Consider the following 17688-nt stretch of genomic DNA (forward strand, 5'->3'; position numbering starts at 1 on the left):
GAGCTAGGCTGGCGGCGAGGCCAAGGGGGCTCCTGTCTAATGCGGGACGCTGCCCAGCCCACACTTGCCTACCTGTGGTTCCATGCATCATTTTTCAACATTTGCAAAATCCACCAGCTTTCTGGTGGCCACTGACGTGTATGCGTTTCAGATGTTTTTGCACCAGCATAAACTTCGCTTTTCACTTCCTTTACATGAACCGTTCCAAGTCCCTTTGTACTGGTCTGGGAGAGAAAGTTCCTAACCTAACGGCACTCCCATCAGGGGGCGGGCAGTACCTGCACAGGAACCCACACCAGGAGACACCTTAACAGGTGTCTTCAAAAAAATTTCTTTCTTTATTTGAAAGGTGACAGGAAGAGAGAGAGAGAGAATGTGCTTCCATCCCCTGGTTCATTCCAAATGGCTACAACAGCCCGGGCTGGGCCGTGCTGAAGCCAAGAGCCGGGAACCCCATTGTGATCGCCCACGTGGGTGGCAGGGGCCCACGGACCTGAGCTGTCATCCACTGCTTTCCAGGACTCATTACTGGGGAGCTGAATCAGAAGCATATTAGCCAGGACTCACAAACCTACACTCTGATGTGGAGTGCAGCGGCTTAGCCTGCCGCACCAGAACACTGGGCCCCCAAAAGTATCATTTCAGTAAGGCTGCTGCGAGCGACTGTGAAATGACCCGGATCGGAAGGCTGGGTGGGCCTGGCACAGGGAGCTAAGCTGCCACGTGGGATGCCCGTCTCCCTTGTCAGTGTGCCTGGGATCAAGTCCGGCTGCTCTGTTTCCAACCCAGCTTCCTGCTAATGTGCCTGGGAGGTAGCTAAGCATGGCCCAGGTGCTTGGGTTCCTGCCACCCACAGGGAGTGGCAGAAACTCCTGCTTCAGCCTGGCCAGCCCCCAATTCTGTAGGCATTTGGGGAGGGAACCAGTGAATGAAAGGTTCTCTTTCTCTCACTGCATTTCAAGTAAGTAAATCCTTTGTTAAAAACCACCATATACAGACACATTTTTAAAAACATCCTGAGCCAGGCACCTGCCTCAGGTGCTTGGCGCCACCTTGTGGCAGGCAGTGGCACTGCACACTGGCAGGTGCGGAGGCCGGGGTGGGGCCGTAGCCAGCCTGGTGCTTGTGTGCCGGGCTGACTCCATCACTTGGCCTGACCTCTTTACCCTTTGTGGTATATTAAACAAGCCATGAGCATCAAAAGGCCCAGTGATTTTGGCCTAGTTCTGTTTGAAAAGAAGGAAAGAACTCGAGATGTGTCCTTGTTGAAAGGCCTTGGGAACTATAAACGGAATCTTCCAGCGTCAGCCGCACAGCCTTGCAGTGAGCTGGAGACCGTGCGGTGCGTGGAGACCTTGATCCTGGTGGGAGGGGGTTCTTGCCCAGCGTGCTAAGCTTTGAACCAAGACTTTAAGGCTACCGGGCAGGTGCGCCGGTTCCCTGCCCAGCACCGTCAGAACCGTGGCTTCCAGCTGCAGGTTGTGTAACCCATGCGGTAAGCACTGCTGATGTTCCAACACCCTCACCTGTCTCTCCCCAGTTAACGGAACCAAACTGGGGAAGCAGATAGTGGAAAACTTCTCTCCGAATCAGACCAAGTTCACGGTGCAGAGGGCGGATCCCGTGTCACGTTACCGTTTCACGCTCAGCGCCAGGACGCAGGTGGGCTCTGGGGAAGCAGTCACAGAGGAGTCACCTGCACCCCCTAACGAAGGTAGGCACACGGCACAGCCCCTGGGGTGAAAGGTGCCAGCTCTTCCAACGCCTAGGGAAATGCTGAGAGCCGGGCCGGGCTTTCTGGCCTCCAGGGGAGGAGAGGGACGGAGTCTTCAGGCCCTGTGCAGGAGAGAACCGTGTCTGTGCAGAGAGGTAGGTGCTGGCCTGGGTCTGCGAGACAGGTCTCCAGAGAGTTGTCAGATGTGAGCCCATACTTGGCCTTGACCTACATGGTCATTGTCCTCTTTCCTTCCACTGGTGGAGACCAGAAGAGAGCAAGCATTAACCGAGAGAGGAGGAAGCGCCAGGGAAGTAAATGGATAGCCCCCTGTCTGTCGAGGGAGGCGAGGGGTGCTCCAGAGGGCTCCACGACGGCCCGCCTTCCCCAGGGACAGGCAGGGGAAACAGCGTGATGGAAGCCACTTGCCTGGCCTCCTTGCAAGCCTGAAATGGCTGAGTCACCAGGCCACCAACAGCAGCCCCTGCGAGAGCTGCACCTGCCTGAGGACACCACCTGAGGGCACTCTGGGCTCAGCCACGCTGTGCTGGCTTCAGCGATGGCAGTTCAGGGCCCTCTGGGACACCCAGTGGGAAGGCAGGCCTCTGCCTCTCCTGAGGCCCTGTGACCTGTTCAGGGGCCCCTTCCACACCCTCAAGTGCATAGCGCCATCCACGTGCCACAGAGCTAGTGAGAAGCCAGCACAGTGTGGGAGGGGAGGTCTGGGGTCAGGGAGTTCCACAAGGAAAGACCCCAGAAGAAAGGGCATAAGGGGGCAGCCTGAGGACCATGGCGAGCTTCCCTGTCCACCGCTTCCCCTGGCAGGCTCAGGGTCGGGGATTGACCTTGACCCAGAGGGGGTCTCCTGTGCCTCCCCCACCCCCACCCCCACCCCCACCCCAGAGAGCACCTGTGCTTCCCACACCCAGCTCCTAGACAGGAACTGGAGCAAGGCCAGCCTCCTCTCTGATCCTGGGAGCTCCCTCTCCCTGGCCCTCGGGAGGTTTAGTGGGGCTGGGGCTGCAGGCAAGTGACTGACGTCGGCTGTTGACAAAGGCCAGCCAGGCCACGCCGCGCCCTGGGTTCCATCAGTGCAAACATGAAGACGGCCTCATCCCCTCCCCGCCTCCAGCCAGTGCAGAGAGAAACAGAGCCTCGTTGTCTGGTGCCCGCGGCCACCACAGGGCAGTCCTGCAGCGGCCGAGGGAACAGAGAGAGACCTCTTTTCTGCTTCAAGATTGGCAGGGAATTCGGGAGTTCCTCTGGGGCTTCCGTCCACACTGCAGGTTTTCAGTCCCTGGAGTCCAAGTGGTGGGAAGGAGTTGGGTCAGTAGGACGCCAGACCAGGGGCTTCAGTGGCCCTGGCCTGGCAGGGCTGGCATGCTGGGGGGTGCTGAACACACTCCCCCACCCCCAGGCTGCCAGCGTCTTGCCCCAAAGACCCAGGAACCATCCCTCAGCTGGGATGGTGTGGAGACACCCCCACTCCTGGTATCAGGGAGCTTCCCCAACCTCCGTAAGGGGCCGGGTCACCCTTGGGGAGAGAGTTGCAGGTGTCAGGGCTGCTACCTCTTAGTCCTTACATAGAGGCAGAAACAAGCAGAAAGGTTTTTTAAAAAACATCTTATTTATATGTAAGGCAAAGTGACAGAGATCTGCTGGTTTACTCCCCAGATGGCCGCAATGGCCAGGGCTGGGCCAGGCCAAAGTTAGGAGCCTGGAACTCCATCCGGGTCTCCCAGGTAGGTGGCAGGGACCCAAGCACATGGCCCATCTTGGCACTGCCTTCCCAGGTGCATTAGCAGGGAGCTGCATCGGAAGTGGAGCAGCCAGGGCTCAAACCAGTGCTCTGAGATAGGATGCCAGTGTCACAGGTGCAGCTTAACCCACTGCGCCACGGTGCCGGCCCCAGGGGGCAGGTTTTTAGGAACAGGCGTGACCCCCCACATGCACGCTGAGGGGCGTCCTCAGGGCAGCCCCTGCTCTGGGTCGGGTCTGGGGCATCCTCAGGGCAGCCCCTACTCTGGGTCGGGTCTGGGGCGTCCTCAGGGCAGCCCCCGCTCTGGGTCGGGTCTGGGGCGTCCTCAGGGCAGCCCCCGCTCTGGGTCGGGTCTGGGGCGTCCTCAGGGCAGCCCCCGCTCTGGGTCGGGTCTGGGGCGTCCTCAGGGCAGCCCCCGCTCTGGGTCGGGTCTGGGGCGTCCTCAGGGCAGCCCCCGCTCTGGGTTGGGTCCGAGCTGGCCCCTTCTCTGCTTGCCGGCCCCATGGTTTCACCTGTGCTCTCTTTTCTCTCTCCTCTCCCATCCTTTCCTCTTCTCTGTGGCCATGCTGGGTGCTGTGGTCTGAAGCTACTCCAACGGCAGGTACCGTACTGGTGGCGAGGTAACGGGCATGGCATGGGGCGACGCAGGTGAAGCCCAGGCAGAGGCGGAGGGAGCGGCTCGGGCTGCAGCCTGCTCCAGCCTCACCCTTTCAGGGCTCCTTAGCCAGGCCACACGGAGCCTGGGACCCGGAGAGTGAGGCGAGGCCGGCCCTCCCCTTGGTGTTTGCCGCCTACTGAAGAGGACGGTGTGGAGGCGGCCCCACGCTCAGGGCTCCTGACCTGCTCTCCAGAGCTGCAACTTTGAAGCTCGGCGGGTGCTTCCTGGGAACCGCCTGCCCAGGCCTGACAGCTCGGAGAGTGTCCGGAGCCCTTGGGCGGGAGGCGGTGGCTCCTGGGCAGGCTGCTGGCCCCGAGAGGGTGAGCGCTGTGCATGCTGGCTTTGCATGCTGCATGGGGGCCCGGCCCCGGCTTTGGCAGCCGCCTAGGGAGCTGATCGGTGAGAATGAGCGGGCATGTCCTCCAGGGGGCCAGGGGCTCCAGGATCAGTGGGCGCTGGGGGCTGATGGTTCCCTCACCTCCAAGTCTGCAGCCTTGAGAACCGTCTCTGCTCTCGGGGCTGGGAGGGAGATCACAGCAGGACCCAGGAGCTGGGCAGGCAGGTGCAGGCATAGGAGGCCTGTCCCCACGTTGGGGACACTGGGCAGGGACGCCCCTGAGCCGCAGATGGGAGATGAGAGCAGGACTCGCTGGCAGCACCATTTAGGCTGTGAGCAAGGACCTAGTGGCAGAGTAGCCTTCAGCTCTGGGCAGCTGGGGCAGAGCTGAACCAGGCCAGGGTCCAGGGCTTGGCCTAGGAATTTCACTCCGTTTGGTTTCCTCCCCAGCCTGGCTCCCCCGCCCCTTCTAGGTTGGTTCTGTTTCCGTTGCACACCCTGCTTCCTTCAGTTTGCCAGTGTTTTGTCAGACCTGGGAGTGGTGGGCAGACTTCGGCCCTCCCCCTCCCTCCCCACCACCCGCACCCCAGGAACCCAGTGCAGCCGAGCCTCGTGCCTCCCCACAGGGTCTGAAGCCCGCTGCTGACGTGTGAGGCCCAGAGGTGGCCCTGGGCCCTGGGGACCAGGGGCAGAGCTGTGCTTACCACGTGGGGGTGTCCCAGGCCTCCTGATGGAAGCTTACGTGGGTCTCTCTCCCCGTGACGGCTGTAGCAGGTGCTCGGGCAGCACAAGGCAAGGGGCAGGTAGGGCACTGGGTGAGATGCTCATTGGCAAAGCCGCTCCCCATCCATCTCCCTCCCCGCTCCTGGCAGGACCCAAGGCAGGTAGACCCAGCAGCAGGGAGCCTGCCTTGTGCAGGGGGCGTCTCAGCCTGTCTGCGCTGCCCCTCTCAGGAGTGGCAGTGTGCAAGGGGGGGAGGGGTGCCATTCCGCACACCCCACTTCCAGCATCCCATTTAGGAAAGATCCAGGCCATCACGTGTCTGTAGAACAAGCCGAGCGTCCGTCCGTCTGTCAGATGGTTTCCTGGGCTCCGGCACGCGCGTGGCACGGTCCTCGAGGCCGCTGGCACATCTTTGCCAATGAGATGCGCTGATTTCATCTGCCGCGCTCGGCTCACACACGGACGGGCCTTCTGCACAGGCGCAGGTGCCAAGCCGCACAGCTCAGGTTCTGCGTTCTTGACGTGGGCCTGGCACCCAGCCCGTCAGCCCCTTGCCTCTCCTCTCCAAACCTGGGCGCTTCTCCCCCCGAGCCGATCTGTTGGTGGCTCAGGCAGTGGAGATAATCCCTCCCATCCACCTGTATCTGCAGCCTCTTAGGACCACTGCCCATCTGCCTGGCCATCTGCGGTTTGGCCAGGCTAGTCCGTGTGCCATGTGGACATTTTTGGACTCAACATTCCCCCTTGGAATGTCTGCAAACTGCCACGCTTGTCTTCGACTCAGCTCGGATTGGCAAATGGCTGGGCTCCTGATCGGTGCTCGCTCCAGAGGGATGAGTGAGACCTGTCACCATCTACAAATGCTCCCCAAAACCCAGGCAAATTCTCAGGCCTGAGCAGGGTGCCTTTTGGGGTACAGTAGGGCAAGCCATGAAGTTGACACTGTCTTCTGTTTGGGTGGGGTCCTGTGCTGCCCACGCGGGGGTCCCTGCCGCCTCCTCTTGATCGCCAGTAGACTCTGCTGAGCGCCTGTTGGGACTGTTTGCACACCTGCAGCGCTTGATGTCGCCCAAAGGGGCAGCCCCACCCAACCAGCAGCCCTGCCCCACTTCTGGCCTCGAAGCCTCTCTCCTGTCTCCCTGCTCGGCTGCAGGGCTGGAAACAGCTTGAGCCCCTTGGCCCTGAGCCCGTCTCACCACGTCTGCCCTTTGCCACCTGTGCCAGTCCTGGCCGCTCACCTGCCACAGTGTCCCGGGCCTTCCACAGAGCCTGCTCTCCTTGCCTCTGCTCTCACTGTCCAGCCTTGGGACAACGATGCAGCTCATGAATGGGTCAGATGGAGGTGACGTCCTCCAGAGTGACACACGCCAGGCACTGTGGGAGGCTGTCCTCTGCCCCATCCCTCTCACCACTGCCCTGAGGCTGTGTGGGAGGGAGGGGGAGCACAGCCGGGTCACCATTGTGGCGGAAGTGACCGTCGGAGGAGACAGACTCAGAGCTCTGCTCACCAGAGCACCCTGGGAAGCACGTGTGCCCCTGAGAGTGTGGCGGGGACATCTCTGCCTGCACGAGGCCCGAGGAGCCACGTGACAGTGTGTGCAGCTTCGGGAAGGCTGCCTTGGCAACAGGGGCCTGGGAGATGGCGTGAGCGTGGGACCTGCCGGGAGGGGTGCCGTGCAGTGCGGTGGTTCAAGTTCAGAGGAAATGAGCCCTAGTGACGTCTTTTACGCAGTCGTGGACAGGGGCCGCATGCAGTTTGTTTGCCGGAAGCGGTTAGAAAATAAGCCATGATAAGGAATTGAATCGGGGTGGTCCTCCCAGATGGAGTGCAGAGCCATGGGGCGGGCCGGTGTGTGTCCAGGTCTGGGACGGAGCTCGTCCTCGCCTCGGGGCCTCCCTGGCTGTGGGTCTTGCTGTGAGGAGTGGAGGAGGGGAATTCCCTTGTGCAGGGCTGGGTTGGTCACTCGTCGGCTTGGAACTTGCTCAGGCACCTCTGGACCATTAAGGCTGCCCGGAGAGACTTCGGGGCCCAGTCACGCTTTAGATCTCACAAGCAGGGCAGCCAGGGGGGCCCCGGGGACAGTCCTTCCTTCTCTAGGTGGGGTGTGTAACGTTGGAAACCCAGGTTGTTGGTCAGGCTTGTTCTGCCCTGAGAAGAGCTCCCGTGGTTCTCCCTGGCTGCCCGCCCGTCCGCCTTCCGCAGGGGAGACAGCCAGCAGGACCGTTTGCAAAACTGCTGGAGGCTTGAGGCGAGACGTTACCTGCCTGTATCTAAGGGCCCCCTTGGTGCCCCATCGGGGTCTGTAGTAGACAGTGGACCCATCACAGCCAGATCCCAGGAGATGGAGCACGAGGAGGAGGAGTCACCCTCTCACACTTGGCACCTCTCTCTCCTCTCACTCTCAGCTGCCGCAGATACAGGCTCTGTGAGAGTCAGGGCAGGGCAGCCAGCCCTCTCTTAGCGTCCATGTCCTGCAGGACAGGAGGCCTTGAAAAGTGTTGTCTCCAGAGACTGGGTCCCTAGGACTGACCTGTGTCAGAGGTGGCTTCGGATGAGAGGTGGGGGCTGTGGGAGAGTCACCTGGACCTCAGTCCCCTGTGCCCCAGCTGGAGGTCTGCACACAGACACCCCGCATGTATCTGGCTCATGGCCTGGGGTTTCTTTTTCTCTTTTTAAGATTTATTTATTTATTTGGAAGGCAGAGGTAGAAGATAGAGAGGCAGAGGCAGAGGCAGAGACAGAGAGAGGTCTTCCATCCACTGGTTCACTCGCCAAATGGCCACAATGGCTGGAGCTGGGCCGATCTGAAGCCAGGAGCCAGGAGCTTCCTCCAGGTCACCCATGCAGGTTCAGGGGCCCCAGGACGTGGGCCATCTTCCACTGCTTTCCCAGATGGCCTGGGGTTTCTGTGTCTGCCTGTGGGCTGGGAGCATGGTGCTGTGAGCACAGGCCATGCTGTGGTCACTGCCCTCTCCCACATCCCTACCTGAACAGGAAGTACATGGAGCACCTGCACCACGCCAGTGGGCATCTGGGGGCGCTGGAACCATTGCAGGAAGGACCACCAAGGGCAGAGAAGGGAGGGGGAGAGGAAAGGTAGAAGGTGGGGGCCAGAGCTTAAGCAAGAGCTGGTGCTGGGGGCCTGGCAGGCTGGGGCACGTCCTGTATCTGGTGCAGGGTGTGGGGGGCTCCTTGAAGCCACACAGCGATGGCACAGGGTGATTCTGAGAGCAGGGTTGGGAATGGCGGCTGCTCTGTGCCCCGGAAGGACAGGGCCCTGCCACTTGCCCACTTTGTGAGGCTGGAGCTACAGGGCTGGACCCAACTGGTGCTGCTTGAGCCTGAGTCTGGGGGGCACGCAGCCTGGGGCCCCACGTGTCCCTGGGGGTCTGCGGTGTTCGGCGTGTGTTCCCCTCTCATCCTCATCCTCCCCTTGGCTGGGTGCATGCCGGCTGCTTGGAGCCACGCAGACCATGAGAAGAAAATGAAACACACAGCGAGCTTCATTCTCTTCCCCTGCCATGGTTGTGTTTCCTTCACTGCGATCCGTCTGAGCCACTCCGTTTGCTTGTGGAGGCTTCTGGTCACCCAACCCCATCACCTCACCAGCCACCGCCGTGCACGCAGCCACATGTGTGTCCGGGGCCCGCCCAACCAAACCAACTGGACTCGGCTGTTTTACATTTCCCCCCCAGCTCCTCCCACGTTGCCCCCGACTACTGCGGGTGCCACGGGCGCCGTGAGCAGTACTGACGCTACTGCCATTGGCACCACCACCGAAGCCACAGAAGCCCCCACCGTCCCAACCGCCGCACCTACCACCATCGCCACCACCACCACTGTCGCCACAACTACTACAACCACCGTCGCCACCACCACGGAGAGTCCTCCTGCCACCACCACCAGGACTAAGATCCAGGAATCCGGTACTGCGCGAGGCCCGCGCTCCCCGCCCGCGTCCCACAGACCTCCCCAGAGGGGAGGTGGTGCCTCTGTCGCCTCCCTTAGCTTCCACTTCACACACCCACACGTGTGTGGACTCGCAGCCAGGCCCAGGGCCCCCACAGCACACGCCGCTCATGACCCCTCATCCCAGCCTCCGAGCCCTGTACTTACACAGAAGGCTTGACTCCTGGGACAGGGACCCCCAAGACTGTAGGACTGCTTCTAGCTCAGGGCTGGCCCTGTCGGGACAGAATGAGGAAGGAAAAGCTGGCTTCAGGGCTCCCCGCTCCAGCCGTGTCCACATCCAGCCTTGTGGGCAGAGGCCGGGGACGTTGTATTCCTTCCCTGCCTCGATTCTCCCGAGGAACACTTGCAGACTTGCAAATTGTCAGAGCTCCCAGAGGCCCTCTGTGCCTGGGCTGCTCCCTCGCGCGGCCCACTGGTATTCCCTGAGTCCCAACGCGTGTGCGTGTAGGGAGAGCTGCAGCCGTTCCCGGACCCCTGGTAGAAGTTGATCCAGTATCAGCCTGCTGAGCCGGGAGAGTATGCCATCCCTGTGTGGGCAGCCAGGCCAGCCAGCTCTGCTCTCCCAGCCTGAGGAGACCCCCACGGTAGTTGGTGACACTGCCAGGCACTGGACAGCATCAGTTTGTACCCTGCACGGGGCGGGGTCTCTAGCCTCCCATGCCCCTGAGCAGCTGCAAAGTCCACGTGAGGCAGCCGGGCAGGCTGGCAGGGAGCACCCTGAACTCTCGTCCAGCATTGGTAGAATTTAGGCCTCTCCCCGTCACTGCCTGTTTCCTGGGCAGGTCCCTCCACCCTCCAAGGGCTCAATGTCATCCCCTCCCAGCCACCTGGGCCAGGGTGGAGACTTGGTACCACTCGGGTGCCTCATTAACCCAACAGCATGGAGTTAAGTGAGCGGTCAGGAGAGGCGGGTGATCCACAGCTGACGTCCTGCCCCCCGAGACGTCACAAACCCCGCTTTGCTGCAGAGGTGCAACAGCTGGAAGTTAAACAATGTGCATTTTAGGGACGTGCCGGCCCAGGAGAAGCCTGCTGTCCTGTTAGGAGCTGCCATCGGTCGCTTGGTGGATGGCACTCTGGGGCTGCAGTGAGGCGGCTTTTCTGGAAGGTTGGGCTCTGTGCCCTAAGACCACCATGAGCTCTCTGCAGCCGTGCACCGAGAGTGAGAACAGGGAGTCGGTCCGGCCTCCCCTGCAGAGTCTCTGAGCTTCCTGGAAGGTGTCCCTAGCTGCCACCCGGAGCCTACCCCAGGGAGACTCCCCCTAGCTGCCACCCAGAGCCTACCCCGGGGAGACTCCCACCCCAGCTGTGCCCCACACTACAGAGGCCCTGGCCTTGGTCCTGAACTTACTGGGAGGCTGGAGGGGGAGAGTCCTCTAGCATCCTCGCTTCTCTTGGCGATGCCGAATGGCTCTGCCATCCAGGAACCATTGCTTGGAAATGGATTTCCATGTTTCCCAGGTCTGACGTCTCAGGACAGAATGTCTCCCGAGTTCATGTTGCTCAGGGTGGAACAGGCCCTTCTATCTGTGCCTGCCGTGATTGGGTGAAGCTGTGCCTGCCTGGCTCTTGCTTTTGTTTTGAGTTACTGACAGTTCACCTTCCTGGTCCTTTTCTTGAAGCTTTCTGGTTCTTTGGGGCCACCGTCTTGGTGTCTGCGTGGGGCAGTACTTCCTGCACAGCCTCCTCTGAGCCATTCCGACCTCTCCTATCAGAGCCCCGATCCTTGTCCACAGCGTGGGTCTGTGTTACGTCTGCCTGACCCCTGCTGCCACACAGGTCCTCTGGCTGGGTTAGGAGACAGAGCTGAGGAGGAAAGAGACTCAAGTCCCCAGATCCTGGCCAATCGTAATACCCTCCCAGCAGCAAGAGCCATGGCATTCCAAGGGGCCGGGGTCTGAGCAGCCAGCTGGGCACACCTGGCAGATAAGAAGCCCCTCCCTGAGCCCCTCCCCACCCCGGAGAACACTCTGTGGGGCCATCAGCACAGCCGCTTTCTCGGCCTCTCACCCAACATGAATCACAGTCACCCGGGCACCCCGCACCTGTCGAGGCTGTAGTAGGAGAGGCCGTTCTTTGAAGTGAAAGCCAGGAGATCTTTAATCATTTCCCCCGCCCTGCAGACTCGCTCACACGTCACGTAGACAATGCATCAATGCCTCACCAACGTACTCTGTTCATTTATTTTTGACAAGTGAGCTGGTGACAGTGCCCCCTTGCATGTTGGTAAAATACCCAAGAGCCGTACTTGTACAGTCGTGGAAACACGAGGCTCCGTGTTAGTCCTCCACTATTAAATCTCTGCTGGGAAATGGGGTGATCAGACCACCGGGACTCCTGAAATGAGTACGTGTGAAGATCAGTGCCATTCGCCCATGCACAGGCTGTGGTTTCAGACAGCGCCACGGCTTCTGTTCTGTAACGCGGCAGCTGGCTCATCCAAATGAGATAATCGGTGTTGTCTGCGATGCCCAGTCGGCAGGCCTTTAAGGCTGAAGGCTCTTCTGGGGGCGGGACCAGCGAAGGCTGAGTGGCGGCAGGGAGCTGTCCTCTCTGTCCCACCTAACCCACGAGAGGGAGAGGCAGGGTTCTTGCTGTCCGCACTGGGGACCCTGGGGTTCCGATGCAAGGTCATCGGCTAGGCTCTCCCTGACCAAGCACAGCCCCAGAGGCACCTTGCATTTCTGCTCCCTCCTCCAGTCTCAGGAACCCAGGAAGGGTTCCCCAGATTTGCCCCTGCCCCATCTTCCCTGCAAGACCCCCGCTTGGCGTTCGGAGAAAACCTCCCGCCTTCCCGCAGAGTTTCCACGGGGGAGGGGAAAGGCCAGCGTGTGCCCCTTCTGTCGCCCTGGCCATGGGCCTCTTTGCTGGCCCTTTTCAACCCCCTGACAAGGGCTCCCTAAGCCTAGGGGAGAGCCTCAAAGGGTGTGGAGTTGAAACGCCCTCTTCCGTTTGTAATCTCACCTGTGTGGGTACACGGCGGCCAGCTTCCTCTCTGCACCTGCTCGTCCTTGGACAGTGACTTCTGGCCTGGCCACCGAGGCTGCAGCTCGGAGCGCTGTTGGGCCTGTGCACAGCTCAGGCTCTGCCCTTCCCTCGCTGACTGTGTGCCTGTGTGCATGTGCGTGTCTCCCCTGTGTCTCCGCGTCTGCCTCCCTCCTCATCACTAACTCCTCTTCTAGCCCATCCGCCAGCCCCCGACGAGCAGTCCATATGGAACGTCACAGTGCTCCCCAACAGTAAATGGGCCAACATCACCTGGAAGCACAATTTCGGGCCCGGAACTGACTTTGTGGTTGAGTACATTGACAGTAAGCATTGCTGTGTGGGTGGTGGTGGTGGCGGCGGCGGCAGCGGCAGTGCCGGGTAGTGGGAGATGCCGTTCCAGAGATCCTGTGGACTCCCCCAGGCTCAGCGAGGCCTTTTGGCTTGGCTTCATTGTGGCTTAATGAAACTGATAGGCGCCCGGGCGGCAGCGAGGTGGGAGGAGGAGCCTGCAGAAGGAAGGGGCTCCCGGAGCCATCAGCAAAGGGCTCGCGTTGCATGCATGGGGCAGGACTTTGTCCATCTGAGAAGCCCCAACCTGAGCCAAGTCCCACTTCAGACCCCGTCTGTTCCGACGTCTCCACCAGAGACAGAGCCCACCCACCAATGCGGGCTGTAACCACTCTGTTTGCAGAGAACGCGGGTGGCCCACGGTGGGAGACACCCTCCAAGCCGTCTGCCCGTTGAGCTGCCTGTTGGCTCCTTGGGAGATCTTGGGAGTCAGAGAGGAGGGTCCGACTGCGCTGCGGTCAGGTGCTCTGCCCCCTCTCCCAGAAGTCCCCTGCTCCGTGGGGTCAGCCCCACACCGCTGGGCCCCTGTGGCCTGTGTGCTCCAAGCCAACTCACCCAGGCAAAAGTCCAGGGGAAGCTGGCTTAGGGAAGAGCAAGGCCAGCTCCTGGCTGTCCGTGTCCGGAGGAGGGGTTCACACTCACAGAACCTGGAGTGCCCGGGGCGGGGGGCTGCCCTTTCTCCGCTGCCTGTACCCCATTCACCCGCAGCCCAGACACACAGGCACCTGCTTCTCCTGGTGGTGACAATGAGAGGGCCAGGTCCCAGGAAGGATGCTGCCTGGCACTCCGACCCTCCCTGGGGAAGATCCCAGGCAGAAGTTAACCGCCTCCAGGGCCCCAGCGTGTGGGCTGGCAGACTGAGAGCGCAGGAAGTGGGTCGGTGTTTAGGGCCAACACTGCGGCGAGGAACGGTGCTTCAGGAGAGCGAGTCGTGCATGGACGGGTGTGGGGGAGCTGCCTGTGTGCGCGTGCGATGGACTGGACCCGCGGTCCCCTGGCCCTTCCCCCACCCTCTCTGCCGTCCACAGGTGACCGGGGACCTGAGTACTGTCTCTCCAGCTCCTGGGGCCTGGCTCTGGGCTGACTGAGGTTTCTGTTCCCCAGGCAACCATACGAAAAAAACTGTCCCTGTTAAGGCCCAGGCCCAGCCCATACAGCTGACAGACCTCTATCCCGGGATGACGTACACGTTGCGGGTCTATTCCCGGGACCACGAGGGCATCAGCAGTACCGTCATCACCTTTATGACCAGTACAGGTGAGAGGGGAGCTGGCTGGCCACCCCCTACGAGCATGGGGCATCTCGTTCTCCTCTTCGGCCGCCCCACTCCCCGCCTTGCATGGTGCATCCCGGCTCTCGTGGTCCATCAGCCAGAGGCGGCCAGGAAGCCGGGGGAGCTGCCTGTGCATGCGCCGTGCAGAGGAAACCTCGGTTTTGACCCCTTGGGGCGGAGTGGAGGTCAGATGCAGACAGAGGATCGCGTGGTGAGGATGACAGCATTTGAAACAGAAGGACTTGGTGTCCCTGCAAGCTTGGGCGCTGTGTGTGGGCCCAGGGCGGCTGTAGGGGAGTGCAGCAGCCTATGCAAGATCAGGGGCTTGTTTCTTCCCTGTGGGATCGGGAGGTGGACATCCCAGGGTCTCCACGCAGAAAGCTCCCAAGAGCCAAACCAGTGGCATGGTGCTGCCTCTCCCCCATGACCTTTCACCTCCCCAGTGGGCAACATGACTTGTTGGGAGCTTTGTTTTTGATCGAGTTTTGGTCCTGAGTTTCTTGTGGCCAGGAAGCGGGTGGCATTTGTGGCGCTGGGAGAGAGGGGCCGCTATGGTCAGAACTGTCGCCGGCCTGGGGGCAGGACTGCTGCTCCCAGCTGCCCCTGGTGGTGGAAAAGCATTTCCAGGGGCCCCAGCAAACTGACCATTGGGGCTCCTGGAAGGGAACAAGGCTTGGATGTCTCTGCCGCCCGGGGTAGCCGGCTGCCTGGAGCCTGCGAGGGCACTAGTGTGTCTAAGCGAGTGTGGACGGCTTTGAAACCAGCCAGGCAGTTGCCAAGTGCCCTATGTGCTGAGCCCTGGGGCCCAGAGTAGGGTGGGGGAAAGAGATTAAGAGGGAAAAGGATGAGCCTGGGGCCGGATGCCCTAATCAGATGCAGGTTATTAGTCATGCAGAATGGGGGAGGGGACCTGCAGTGATTTATATGAACTCTGAGTGTGGCTTTAATATTCATGATTCTTCTCGTGCCTTGTGCCTGGCTTGGCAAGGCTGCTCCTTGGGAATTGGTCCCCATCTGCATAAATGGCTCCCCCGCCCCTTTCCTGCCTGGTCTCTTGTGGTCCACTTCCTTATGCCTCCGCCTACCCTGTACATTTCCGTGCCCTAGAGACCCCCGGGTCTCTGGCTGCCTGCGTGCAGCTGGCGAGGCCAGTTCCAGCAGCGTGTCTGAGTGAGTGGTCAGGCCATGCAGTTCCAAGGAGAGCCAAGCAAAGGAACCGGACAGGTGACCGGCAGGGCGGAGCAGGTGGCGGGACGCCCTCTGACCCAGTTGGAGTCCCAAGCCCTTGCTCATCGGTGCGTGCATTCGTTTTTGCTTCGTTACAAACTTGAGCCTCGCCCAGGGGCAGGCAGCAGCGATGTTTGACGGTGGAGTTCCATCCTGGGGAATGCTGCCAACACAGTCTGCTTTGAGACTTGGGCTTGTCCAGATGCCAAGCCCCAGGGCTGTGGGTGCAAATGAGCGAGAGAGAGCCAGAGAGGCGAGGACCTGCTTCGAGGTGTTAGGCACACAGTGTATGACTGATACATGCTTTGTCTCTTTTCCTGTGCTGGGTCTGGGGAGCCTCTCTGAGCCTCGGCACGCATGGGTCTCCCCAGACGCCTCCCAGTGCAAGCAGGACTGGGCAGGCTTCTGCCCCTGCCTCTGGGAACGCCTCATTTCCTCCCAGGGTAGCTGGAAATTGCTGCGCAAACCACATAGAGCAACCGAAGGTTTTCATGTTCTGAGGTGTGCGAGCGCCCGTGAGCGGGGTCCGCGTACTGTGAAGAGGCACCACTTCCTGTGGGCGGACTGTAGCGCCAGGGCTGCAGTCTCCCGGGTCCCGGGGTCTCATCAGAGCAGGGATTCCTGAGCATCCCTGGGCTCCAGCCACCAGTCACTTGGGCAGCCTCAGGCCATCACTTAGTCCGCAGACTCAAACCGGCCGCGGCTGTGCAGGGAGGAAATGGAAAGAAACTGCTGGCAGCGCCTGGCCCTCCCCAGAAAGATTACCTCCTTGAAGCTTTGGAAGCCAAAGAGACCTGAGGGGGCTGCAGACACATAACCCTGGACCCCGAGGGCCCCTCTGCTCTTGCACACTGGGGTGAGGCAGCAATGGGGCAGGGGCGGGGACTGCGGTCAGCCTTGTTGCTGGGTGTGGGGGAGACACCCTTCCATCAGGCCAGGGTGAGCTGGGATGAGAGAGGTGGGGAATGGGCTTTGGTGAGAGCAGTCAGGCCAAACTGCATCTGAAGAACCTCCATCCCTGTTAAGCTATTCCGCCATCCCTGTTTCTAGAATATTCTTCTTTTCCAGACTCCTGGGCCTCTTCCATGCTCGCACCAAATGCCCCAGTTAGCACCAGAGGCGTCAAGCTGTCTGCTGGTGCCGTGTCGGGTTGGGGCGGCAGCCTGTCTGGTCCGCGGTGAGAGGCATTTGGACCTGCATTTGCCAGGCCCATGGGCCCGGTGAGAGGATGCTGTCTGGCCCTGGTCCATTCAGCTGAAAGCCCTGATCCACACACGTCGGTTGTTGAGTGCCAGTGTGCTGGGACCCACAGGGGTCTTTAAGGAAGTTTGCGGATCGATCGAGTGTGTGTTGCAGTCAGATGTAACCGCCTTCCTCTCGGAGCCCATGCCATGGGGTCGCACAATAAGCGAGATCACTGTTCCCTGAGTCTTGGTTCTCAGGACGCTAAGGGGCGTGTGTGAGTCCGCCTCACCCCCAGCCCCATGTCTTGTCTTCGTCCCAACCTCCCAGGGAAGCTCTGGGCATTTACATTAGAACAGGAGGTGACAGCTGCCCCCCACCTGGCGCCATCAGGGACCAAAAGCTGCACTTCCTCTCAGTTCCCTGGGGTCACAGCTTTCTCCCCCAGAAGGCGGGTCTTGGGGAGACGCTGCCGGAGGCCATCAGAAGCAGCGTCAGGAAGGTGGTGGTGCAATGGGCACCGCCCCTCTCTGTGCACACACAAGGGAGCTCAGTCGCACACCCCGGTGCCCAAGCGTGGTGCACGGCGTGGGCACATCCCAGAGTGGATCCCAGGCTAACCACATTATCTTCGGATTAGGTTGCTCCATTCATCAGTAAGTAGTCTGACTACCTGTTTTTGTTTTTAAAGATTTATTTATTATTTATTTTATTTTACTTAAAAATCAGAGTTACAGAGAGGCAGAGAGAGAAAGAGAGGTCTTCCATCTGCTGATTCACTCCCCAAATGGCCACAATGGCTGGAGCTGGGCCAACCTGAAGCCAGAGCTTCTTCTTAGTCTCCCACGTGGGCGCAGGGGCCCAAGGGTTTGGGCCATCTTCTACTGCTTTCCCAGGCCATAGCAGAGAGCTGGATCGGAAGTGGAGCAGCCAGGACTCGAACCAGTGCCTGTATGGGATGCCAGCACTGCAGGCGGCAGCTTTACCCACTCTGCCACAGCGCTGGCCCCTGACTACCTGTTTTAGGGCCAGCATCATACTGAGTCATGGGTGGTTCAGAGAGATGTCTGGTCTCAAGGCTTTAATTGTACTCAGTCGTCCCTCGGTATCCGTGGGTGTGGGTTCCAGGACCCTCCATGGATGCCAAAATCCACAGATGCCCAAGTCCCAAGTGTAAAATGGCACCGTATTCACATGTAACCTGTGCACATCCTCCTGTGTCCTTTAAATATCCCTAGTCGACACCCAGCACAATGTCAACACTTGACAGTTGTACTGTAGCATCCAGGGCACGATAACAAGGAGAGCGTCCATGCTCCGTGCAGATAGGACCGTCAAGGGCCTGATGATCCGTGGTGGTTGAATTCACAGCAGCCTCCGGGGATAGAGGGCTGACTGGGACTGCACGCTAGGACCGGGGAACGTGGTTAACGTTAGGGCTGTGTGGAGCCGTTGGGAAAGAAATCAAAGGTGAGAGAAGGCATGAGCTGGAGCGCCCTGAGACTG

General features: G+C 60.5%; 1 protein-coding gene across 22 annotated transcripts in view; it reads left to right on the forward strand.

The window, feature by feature from the left end:
- The window catches only part of NFASC (neurofascin), a 180995-nt gene that overhangs the window by 149401 nt on the left and 13906 nt on the right, over positions 1–17688 (forward strand). For 12 of the 22 annotated variants that reach the window (XM_070055159.2, XM_089312095.1, XM_070055168.2 and 9 more), the window contains 5 exons: positions 1541–1714; positions 4060–4074; positions 8888–9118; positions 12347–12475; positions 13605–13757. In XM_070055159.2, coding sequence (XP_069911260.1) covers positions 1541–1714; positions 4060–4074; positions 8888–9118; positions 12347–12475; positions 13605–13757 — 702 coding nt within the window. The remainder of the gene's footprint in view (positions 1–1540; positions 1715–4059; positions 4075–8887; positions 9119–12346; positions 12476–13604; positions 13758–17688) is intronic. The other 10 variants (XM_070055169.2, XM_070055171.2, XM_070055172.2 and 7 more) reach the window with 4 other exon arrangements.

This window comes from Oryctolagus cuniculus, chromosome 13, assembly GCF_051225735.1.
Source record: "Oryctolagus cuniculus isolate XC-2025 breed Fujian yellow rabbit chromosome 13, ASM5122573v1, whole genome shotgun sequence".
Taxonomy (NCBI): domain Eukaryota; kingdom Metazoa; phylum Chordata; class Mammalia; order Lagomorpha; family Leporidae; genus Oryctolagus; species Oryctolagus cuniculus.